Here is an 11,227-nt window from a genome sequence, read left to right on the forward strand (position 1 = left end):
GCCCCCCCCCCCCATAGCTTGAATTTTTGTCTTGTCACCACACTTTTTTTTAAATTTGAAAACTACACCAAACCCCCTTGGGTTAAGTTCAAGACATACTTTTCTTAGGTTTTATGTCAAGTGAATAATTCTTTAGCAAAGTTTTGTTAGAAGAGTGAAATATTGTTTTATGTGACTGTCAGAAGTTTGGTACCAGAAAGACATTTCACCTTTGTATGTTTTTAAACACAAGTAAGGCAAATGTCACATCTAACTGATGTAGGCCATGTACCACTTTCCTCATCCAAAGTGATTGGTATCCATGGAAACATTTTGAACCAGTCAGCTGACCACATTAGCTCAGCTCACATGAGTTAATACCAAATGAGGTTTTGGATGCTTTTGGTTAGTTAATTGAAATGATGCAAGTTCTTTTGAACTTACCACTAGTATTTATTTTCCTAGATTTTGTGTGTAAATGGTTTTGTTTTTTTAAAAGAAGAAAGAACAAACTTTTGCTTGATTTTTTCCCCTCCCACTTCTCATTATGTATTGCTTCTTAGCTAAGGCTCCCGAACTATGTTGTGTTTCTCTGGCTGTTTTTAGGATTTTTTTCTCTTCACTGGTTTTCAGCTATTTGATTATGCATAATAAAAAACTGGTAGTTTTCTTATAGTTCTGCTTGGAGTTTGTTGAGTTTCTTGGATCTGTGAGCTTAATGGTTTTCTTTAAATTGGGAAATTATTCAGCCCTTATTTCTTCACAGATTATTTTTTCTGTGCCTTCCTTTCCTTGCTGTAGACTCCAGTAACATACATTACATTGCTTAATACTGCCCCATAGATGACTGATGCTCTGTTCTTTTCCATCGGAATCTTTTTCTCTGATTTGTTTTAGACAGTTTCTGTTGCTATGTCTTCAAGGTGACTGGTCTTTTTTCCTGCTGTGTCTAATCTGTTTAATCCCATACAGCGTGTTTTTTTACTTCAGGTATATTTTTCATGTCTATAGTTTCCACTTGAGTCATTCCTGGTATATTTCTTTGGGTTTTTCTCCTGGTTTGGGCCATATCTTCCTGTTTCTTTGGTAATTTTTGTTAGGATGTCAGACTTTGTGAATTTAATTAATAGGGTGCTAGACTTTTCTTTTTTAAAATTCCTTTAAGTAATGTTGGCCTTTGTTCTGACATGTAATGAAGTTACTAAGTTACTTCGATGGACTGTAAGCTAATATTTCCAGCAAGGTGAAGACCATCTTGACTGAGTTAAGTCAATCCTAAGAAAGTTCTAAATATATAGCCTCACCTTTGTGTAATGCCGGTCCTAAAGTTCATTTTAGTTATGAATTATAAGTGAAGAGGCTGGCAGTACCACATGGCAGTTTTTCCTACCTCCTTTTCTGTGATGCATAATAAATAAGGAAGGATGAAATGTATTATACTTTATCTATTTTAATGTGTTTTTATTACTGCATTCATCGTCACTTCCATGCAATTCTTTTTTTTAACTTTGCACCAAATTTATTTTGTTCCTATTAAATATCATTTCTTTGAAAAATAAAAGGAAAGACCTAAAATTTTATTAAGTTTTTTAAAAATGTTTATTTTATTTATTGGGATGACACTGGTTAAGAAAATTATATGTTTCAGGTGTACAGTTCTATAATACATCACCTGTATGTTACTGTGTTCACTATCTCAAGTCTCCTTCCATCACCATTCATCCCGCTTTATTCTCTTTTACCTCCCCCACCCCCTTTTCTTCTGGTAATCACCAGCCTGGTGTCTGTCTAGGAGTGTGTGATTTTTTGCTTAATCCCTTTACCTTTTCACCCAGCCCCCCAACCCCCTTCCTCTCTGACAGGTATCAGCCTGTTCTCTGCATCTATGAGTCTGTTTCTTTCTTTTTTTTTTTTTTAACCTTTTTCCCCCTCCCCAGAGGATATGTTTATGGATTTTAGAGAGAGAGGAACGGAGAGGGGGGTAAGAGAGAGAGAGGGAGAGAGAGGAAACTCAACGTGAGAGAGAAACATCGGTCAGTTGCCCTTGCACATGCTATAGCTGGGGATCAAACGCAGCCTTTTGGTGTATGGGATGACGCTTCAACCAGTTGAACTCCAGGCCAGGGCAGCAAACTTCTCTCTTAATGTCAAGCAGATGCTTAAAGAACGTGGGTTCTCTCAATGGGTGGTGAGTGAGTGCAGTGATTTCTAAGGCCTGTAATATGAGTAGTATCAATCATTTAGTGAAGCCTCATCTATTATTACTCCTATAATTAAGCCTGCATTATTGGATTTAATCCTTCTGGTCTGGAGTCTAAGTATTTATTCTTATTTTGTAAATGTGCAATGTGGAGATTTTAAATAATTTGACCAAAGCCCACACAGCTAGTAAGCCAGACACGCAGGATTTGACCTAAGTCCCTCACACCACAAAGTCTTTGCTGTTAATCATTCCAAAACCTGTGCTGGTAACCAATGGGAAGGAAGTGAGCGACCTTGTATCAATTATAGCACAGTGGTTCTCAACCTTCTGGCCCTTTAAATACAGTTCCTCATGTTGTGACCCAATCATAAAATTATTTCCGTTGCTACTTCATAACTGTAATGTTGCTACTGTTATGAATCGTCATGTAAAGATCTGATATGCAGGATGGTCTTAGGCAACCCCTGTGGAAGGGTCGTTCGACCGCCAAAGGGGTCGAGACCCACAGGTTGAGAACCGCTGGTTTATAGCAGGTCCTTTCATCAGCTGAGTCAGCTGTTGTGGTGCGTGTAGAAGCCATGGGTATAGAGAATTTTAAGATAATCTGTATTATATTGTTTTTTTGTATGACTTTGTGAGACTTAAATAATAAGTTAGCCTGGGGAGTAGATGCATTTAACTTATTTCTAATTTTTCTCATGGTTTAGTTTGTTTTAGTTAGCTTTCAGGGTATTTCACTTGTATGTCTTATTGTGGGTGCACATGTGTGGTATGAATACTAAAGTGTTTAGAACGATCTTACCTGATTAAAAATCAAGGTTTGACCCATCAAAGCGATTCTTTACAGATTTCAGTACCGTAAATTTGTATAATTCTGCAGCATTTTTATGGTTGAAAGATAATTTATTTTCTGAAGTTTTGTCAGTCCAATTCAATAATAATGGTATCATACACTTTAGAGTCGTTTTTATTTTTTTCTCATGATTTTGAAATAGATTTGATTTTATATCAGGATATAAAACCACTGGATATTTTGTATAGTTGAGAGTTATGTTTACAAAATATAAAACATTTTATAAAGAATATTCAGAGTCGTGTTGACTGATACTATATTTGAAAGGAACTTGATGACTGATTCCTTGTAGCTTGCTGTTTGGGAATTGTATTTGTTCTCAGTTTATTTTGTTAGCTTTGCAAAAATAGAACTTTATTATTATTTGAGAAGTTGACTGGGACAGAGGATAGGCAGGAAGTGTTTGCAGAGAACAAGTTAGTGAGGAATTGCATTTGAAGGTGAAGACAAGCTAATTCCCTTTTCCTCTTCCACAGCATCCTCCTCCCACACACCTCGCCCGCCCGGTGCACTGGAGTGCGATCGGGGACATGGAAGGGTGACTTGCCTGTGTGATCAGGGCTGTTTGCTGAACGTGTGCCTAGGCTTCCGTGTGTGGGCTTCACAAAGAGGCTCTGCCTCGGGCCGCTGTGCTCTTTGTTCTTTGCTGTTTCTTCCTGAATCTGTAGGTTTTAGTTTTAAACTTGATTTATGTTAGAAAGAGTTCTACAGACAGCAGAAACTGCACATGGTTTCCGCCCGTGTGGTCAGTCCTTGCTTCCTGGGAGTGCCAGAGTTCCGGGGAGCTCCACCAGCGGGTGGACGCAGTGCTGAGGAGCACAGCGTGCGGCGTGAAGAGCTCTTACAGGCAAGTTTAAGTAGCTTACATTCACTTTCTGCGCCTGAATATCTTCTCTGCTGCTTGTCTTTCACAGGCCAGAGTGCGCACTGGGAGATTCGGCTAGCAAGCATTCGGAATCTGACGTGGAGGAGTTTTCCGATGAAACTAATACAGAGAACCTTTTTGGCGCCTCTCCCCCCAGTACACCTCGGCAGATGAAACGCCTGTCAACCAAACACCAGAGGAATAATGTAGGGAGGCCTGTCAGTCGCTCCAATTTGAAAGGTAAGTCTTGTACTTGAAAGATCCACATGAGAGGGCATGGCCCTTCTGGTACATAACTAACCTTATTGATGGATTGATTGATTGATTGATCGATTTATGTTTCTTTATTGACTAAGGTATTACAATATATGTAAATAACCTTTTTTAATTAGTCCTCACCTGCACATACGTTTTTATTGATTTTAGAGAGAGGGAGAGAGAGAGAGAGGGAGAGAGAGAGAGAGAAAGAGAAACATTGATGTGACAGAGAAACATCAATCGGTTGTCTCCCATATGCGCCCTGACCATTAGCTGCCTTGTTAGTAAAGGAGAAACTGAGTCTCCTCAGGTAGAAAGGTTTTTGCTGAGTAATTGCTAAAGTCATTTGTATTTTTTTGAGGACAAAGGAATACAGAGGTTGTGGAAGAGGCCAAGCATGGATGGATCCACATACTCATGCAGGGTGGCTTCGGCGAATGAGATCGATGGCCTTCCTGTCCTCTGCCCCTCCCGGGCTGAAGGACTGGGTTCTGTCTTCCAGACATGACAGGCGCAGTGGGCCACGGGGAGGGACAGAGCCAGGCTTTCTTCCCCAGGATTCCTGGCGGCCTGCAGCCTGAGTTCTCGCCTGTGACAGTGCAGCTGCCTTAGGACGTGGGGCCCTCCTGGCCACGCAGCGCAGCGCCTGGCTGGTTGGTACACCACCCTCCTACCATGGACAGATCCCGCGCTCTTCGTTTCTCCTAGAAGCTGAGTGTTCTCTGTTTTCATTTCTTCCTTCCTCCTGGCCCTTCTTTCCTGAGGTAGATGATCAAATCATGCCGGCCTGCTGCTTCCTGAGCCCTACTTCTCACACCAGCCTCAGGTCACTGAAGCCTAGACATGAGAATTTCCCTGTTAATTTCAGCGAACCACTGGTCCTGAAACTGATTGTGTAGCCCCCTGGCGTTCATCCATCTGTTACTGCACAGGACAGGGATTTCACTTTCTTCCTCATCTGAGAAGCTTCCCCATCGCCTGTTCTCCTTGCTGAGACCAGACCCCTTCCCATTCCTCTTTCTTCAGTTTCTTCCTCTCTCTTCGGCCAGACTCCCTCTCTGTCTGCCACACAGCCCCTCACAGGGGCGAGTTTCCCTGTCACAGCCCCGCCTCGAGAAAGAAGGAGGCAAGAGAAATGGCTCGATTGTGCTGATTTGCTTGAGTAAATCATATCCAAGGAGGAATTCCTAAGTGTGACTTGTCTTTCTTTCCCTTAGGGAAGATGATTTTTTACTTTCTTTAAAACTTTATTTGCCATAGGATGTTAAACTGTCCTTATCCCCTTTGGAAATGAGAATAGCTTTCTCATCTTTAAAATTAATCCTTATCCATTTTCTGAAAAGAAAATTTTCAAATGCCTAGAGAAATTCCTTATCTCAAATAGTATCATTGAAGCAGCATCTAATGAATCAGAATTAATACATATTTGCTTTGTGGTCGTAAAGTGAGAAGATGGCAATAGCACATCTACTTTTTCTTCACTCGTTGGTTCATGCTATTTTAGAATAGGAGTTGCGAGCACAGTTTCCCCATTTTGTAGATTGAGAGACTGAGAGAAATGTTATATATTTCTTGGTTCTTTTAATTTTCAGCATATGGTATGATTTTTTTTCTCTAATAACAGCCTGAAAATATAAGTGCATGTGAAGATCAGTTTTATTGAAAGTATTGAGAGTAGCTTCATATTTAGAATAATATAATGTTGTTTATTTTTTTAATAGAAAAAACAAATGCATTGAACCAGCCTCCACATAAAGACACTGGGAAAATCGGGGAGAAAAAGATCCGAGCGGCCATTAGGACGACAGAGCGCGATCATAAGAAAAATGTGCAGTGCTCCTTCATGTTGGACTCAGTGAGTGGGTCTCTGCCCAAAAAGCCGATCCCAGATGTGGATCTCAATAAGCCTTACCTCAGTCTCGGCTGCAGCAACGCCAAGCTTCCCGTGTCTGTGCCCATGCCTATCGCGAGAACTGCACGCCAGACTTCCAGGACCGACTGTCCAGCAGATCGCTTGAAGTTTTTTGAAACTTTACGACTTCTGCTAAAGCTTACCTCAGTCTCAAAGAAGAAGGACAGGGAGCAAAGAGGACAGGAAAATACATCTGCTTTCTCATTCAACCGGTCGAATGAGCTCATCTGGTTAGAGCTACAAGCCTGGCATGCGGGACGGACCATTAACGACCAGGACCTCTTTTTATATACAGCCCGTCAAGCCATACCAGATATTATCAACGAAATCCTTACTTTCAAAGTCAATTATGGGAGCGTTGCCTTTGTTAGAAATGGAGCTGGTTGCAATGGTGCCCCGGTGGAAGGACAGTGCCCGGCCCCTCACGGAACGAGGATTGTGGGTTATCCCACGTATCATGAGCATCTCCAGCGCCAGAGGGTGTCATTTGAGCAGGTAAAGCGGATAATGGAGCTGCTAGAGTACATAGAAGCACTTTATCCATCGTTGCAGGCTCTTCAGAAGGACTATGAAAAATATGCTGCAAAGGACTTCCAGGACAGAGTGCAGGCACTCTGCTTGTGGTTAAACATCACAAAAGACTTAAATCAGAAATTAAGGATTATGGGCACTGTTTTGGGCATCCAGAACTTATCAGACATTGGCTGGCCAGTGTTTGAAATCTCTTCCCCTAGATCGTCCAAAGGCAATGAGCCAGAAGATGAGGGAGATGACACAGAAGGAGAATTGAGAGAGTTGGAAAGTAGCTCGGATGAGAGTGAAGAACAGACCTCTAATCCAAGGGCGCCAAAAACCAGGCAGCCCCTCGACAACACTTTCTGCTTCCCGTCACAGGACTGCCCCGCCAAGAGGCTTGAGAGGCTCGAATCGGAGGAGGACTCTGTTGGCTGGGGAACGCCGGACTGCAGCACCGAGGCCGGCTGTAGCAGACATTGTCTGACTTCTATTTATCGACCATTTGTAGACAAAGCACTGAAGCAGATGGGGTTGAGAAAGTTAATTTTGAGACTTCACAAGCTGATGGATGGTTCCTTGCAAAGGGCCCGGGTAGCGCTGGTAAAGAGTGACCGTCCGGTGGAGGTAGGTTCCCAGCAGGCATTAGTGTGGTCTTCTCTTTAGTGCCATTATTGGTTGTAAATTACAATGTATGTTGTGGTGACTATTACGTCACAGTCATGATATTTTTAAGGCATAAGTGGTAGTTATCATAAATTGCAGATTTAAACATTTCTATAAAGTACTGTGATAAATGGGGAAATGGATCTATGAAAACTGTACAAAATTTAGTGAATTAAATATAAGGTGGTGTGTGGAGGGAAAAATGCAACCATGTAAATATAGGATGGAGAAGGACAGGCTAGGTATAAATAAAGAGGGAGGGAAGCCACAATCATGGGTGACCACAAGCCGAATATGAGTCAGTCGAAAGTCAACATGATGCTAAAATATTTTTAAATGAATACGGCATCCAAGGTCATGGATATAGTTTTTTCTCTATTCTTTGCAACAGCTTTCTCCTTTTTTGAGTAGCATGTCCAGTTTTGGTCACTGGATGTTAAAGAGATGTGAATTGTAGAGAACTGTGAGAATGATGAAAGGAAAACGAGTACACTGTTTGGTGAGGTTTAGCATAGGTGACGCAGGTCTAAGGGAAGTCTTAATTATTGTCAAACGCATGCTTCAGTGGGTGAAGTTTTTGTGAAAGGAGTATGCCTGTTAGAGGAAGTGGTTGAAGTTGGGTTTTGTACACATTTAGTTTTGACAGCTTAATATCTCACATTCTTTGCTGCTAAGGGTGGTAAAACGAAAGGGCCGTACTGTTGGGTATTGTTCTTGATTGTGAAAGAGCGCCAGCGATGGTCCTGTGCTGAGGCGAGTGTGCATGCTCCTGTGGCTGAAAGCAAAAGGGCCAAGACCTATGGGATCCCTTCTGCCTGTGTGAGGTTGTGGTTACAGATTTTAGTAGCTCTATGCATGTGCATAACCTTTTTAAAAAACTGCAGTTTATGGCATCATCTGAAAAAATAATTTACTTTTAAACTGATGTGCAGGTCATGACCCTTAGGAAGAGTGGTCAAGCATTCACATAATATAGCAGGATGTTTGCAAAATGAGTCGATACTTGGTAGCTATCTGAGGTTAGTTTACTTTGAGTATTATTTTGATTAGAAATCTTAAAAATGAATCTATACTGTGATTTGCTTTGAACAGTATTTTAACTCTGAATGATTTTTTATGTATATCTTGTTTTATAGCGCGTGAGGGTCATTTTTCCCCCCCTGTGAATAACTATTTTATAATAAGATTTTAGTATAGTGCAGGTTTCTTTCTTCTTTTTTTTAAATCCTCACCCAAGGATATTTTTCCATTGATTTTTAGAGAGAGTGGAAGAGAGGGGGAAAGACAGGAGAAACATCGATTGGTTGCCTCTTGCACGTGCCCCGACCAGGGCTTGGGCTGAGAAGAAGCCTGCAACCCAGATATGTGCTCTTGACCGGAACTGAACCCGGGACCCTTCAGTCCGCAGGCCGATGCTCTATCCACTGAGCCATACTGGCGAAGGCATGTTACAGTGCAGGTTTCAGTCAGTAGAGCAAAACTAGATCTGTACTAAGGATTTGCCACATGTTCCAGATGGGGAAGAGCTTACTTTGGTCTAGCTTTTTGGCTGGAATGGTTCAATTCCAGTGAGCAAATGTGTGGGCAAGCCAGGGTTGATGATTAATATTTATTGTGAAGCACTAGGGTTGAAGTAATATGAATGAAAAGGCTCTGGCAGTATTACTGCTTCTCTGATTCAGTGCTTCTTGTAGGAGAGGGGCAGGTGGTGTGATGGTGAGGGCTCGGGGAGGTGTGTCTAAGGCTTCATAAAACTGCTTTCCATGCTGTCACCCACATTGTCTCTCTCCCCAGACCCTCTTTGGCAATGAACCATCGCTACTAACAGGAGTGCTTTGCATCCTTAGATATGTTGGAACATGATATCATTGCATTTTGTGTTAGAATTTATGTTGAAAACACACAGTAGTAGGTAGCCATAGTTTTGGATTGCCATCAAAGTTGTGTTCCTTTGGTTTGACCAAGTGAGATTTAAATGAATATGTTATCCTTGTTGTAGAAAAAAAGAAACATACAAATTCAAAGCTTAATAAGTGTGTGATTAAAGATTTGTTAATTAAAATTAAAATTATCTATACATAGTTTGCTTCACAGAAGCCCCTGTTGTTTTAAATTTTGGTTATGAAACGTTATGTTTGTCAAATAATGAAAGAGTAACCGAGTGCTAAAGTAGAAACTTTTCTGTATTGGAGATTAGTCCAGATTAATAAAAGACAAGGCTCTGAAATAATTAGCTTGGTTGGAAAGAAAGACTATTTTTATTCCCATTTCAGGGACATAATTCTGTAAGGGGAGGTATAGTACATGAACACATGTACACTCCCATCTGGGTTTGTTTTGCTTTAGTGTTTTTACTAAGTATGTTGGGGAAAGATGCACAGTTTTGAAGTCAAATAACTGGATTCTGTTCCTTGATGTGGCTCTTTCTCGCCACATAACTTTGTAAATGACTTAATCTTTCTGATCCTAGGTCTTCACATCTGTAAAATGGGTATAATACCTTCCTACCTACCTCACAGGGTTGTTGTGAGGCTTAAAACAACATTTGTATAAACAACATTTGTAGTAAAATGCTACAGAAGTAAAATATAAACTATTATTTCTCAAGTTTTGTTATAATTTTTCCTCCCTTGAAGCTAACTCTAAGTTAGTATGGGCTAGACCAGTGATGGCAAACCTATGACACGCGTGTCAGAGGTGACATGCGAACTCATTTTTTTGGTTGATTTTTCTTTGTTAAATGGCATTTAAATATATAAAATAAATATCAAAAATATAAATCTTTGTTTCACTATGGTTGCAAATATCAAAAAATTTCTATATGTGACATGGCACCAGAGTTAAGTTAGGGTTTTTCAAAATGCTGACACGCCGAGCTCAAAAGGTTCGCCATCACTGGGCTAGACTATTCTATATTTTTTTAAAGTATGTGTTTAACCTTTAATTACCAAATAATTGTGTATTTTAAGGGTGTAAATTAGTTTCAGAATTGCTCACTAGTACCCTGTGAGGAATAAAGTTACCAACTAGAGTACAGTGTATAATTCCATTCTTTTGTCTTTAGCCTTATAGAACACAGTGTTCCAAAGTTAGTTAGGTTAGCACCTTTTTCCTTTACCCTGTTCAGTAAGGTTAAATCATACATTTATAGTGTAGTTAGATTCATTTATCTCGTCTGCACTCTGTCCTGGGATTTTCCAATGTCCTAGTTGATTTTAAATTTGCCAACTGTATGAAGTTCACTCTTTGTGTTGTACAGACTGTGGGTTTTGTACATTTAATATGTTAAAAAAAAACTAGCATATTTGAGCCATAGATTGTGATATGGTTAATTTGTGTTTCTTCCTTTTTTTATTTATGAAATGTATATATTTTCAGAAGAAGAGAAAGATAAAATGAAAACTTACATTTTAATGAAATATACAAAAAATTAGCTGTCTGACTTTGTAGATTACCATGCATATTACCTCAAATTCTAAGAGGATTTTTGGTAACTCCATTAATTACTTTCTTTTGAATGAGAACTGATTATATAATTACTAGAGGCATGGCACACGAATTCATGCACAGGTTGGGGTCCCTAGGCCTGGCCAGCGATCAGGGCTGGAAGTGGGGAGGGGTCGTGGGAGGTTGGCCGGCCGCGGGAGGTTGGCTGCGGGAGTGCATTGACCACCAGGGGGCAGCTCCTGTGTTGAGCATCTGCCCTCTGGTGGTCAGTGTGCGTCATAGTGACCGGTTGACTGGTCGACTGGTCGTTTGGTCATAACGGTCGCTTAGGCTTTTATATACAGGCAGTCCTTGGGTTATGTCAGACTCAACGTATGTCATTTCATGGTTACGTTGCCATCTCCCATTTACAGTATTTATTAAAAAAAAATTTCCATCATTTCGACGTATGTACATATGTGCTTTATGTTTTTTATTATTTATTTACCACAAGTAAAGGTCAGGAATTATCTTTCTTTTAAATTTTTTTTT

At 40.4% G+C, this 11,227-nt stretch overlaps 1 protein-coding gene across 1 annotated transcript in view; it reads left to right on the forward strand.

Moving 5' to 3' along the window:
* The first annotated feature begins 3,974 nt into the window (after window positions 1–3,974).
* The window catches only part of MAP3K4 (mitogen-activated protein kinase kinase kinase 4), a 50,185-nt gene continuing 42,932 nt past the window's right edge, over window positions 3,975–11,227 (forward strand). Inside the window, exons 1-2 of the mRNA XM_014546943.1 lie at window positions 3,975–4,140; window positions 5,880–7,210. Of these exons, the coding sequence (XP_014402429.1) occupies window positions 4,071–4,140; window positions 5,880–7,210 (1,401 nt within the window). The 5' untranslated portion in view covers window positions 3,975–4,070. The remainder of the gene's footprint in view (window positions 4,141–5,879; window positions 7,211–11,227) is intronic.

This window comes from Myotis brandtii, unplaced genomic scaffold, assembly GCF_000412655.1.
Source record: "Myotis brandtii unplaced genomic scaffold, ASM41265v1 scaffold458, whole genome shotgun sequence".
Taxonomy (NCBI): Eukaryota; Metazoa; Chordata; class Mammalia; order Chiroptera; family Vespertilionidae; genus Myotis; species Myotis brandtii.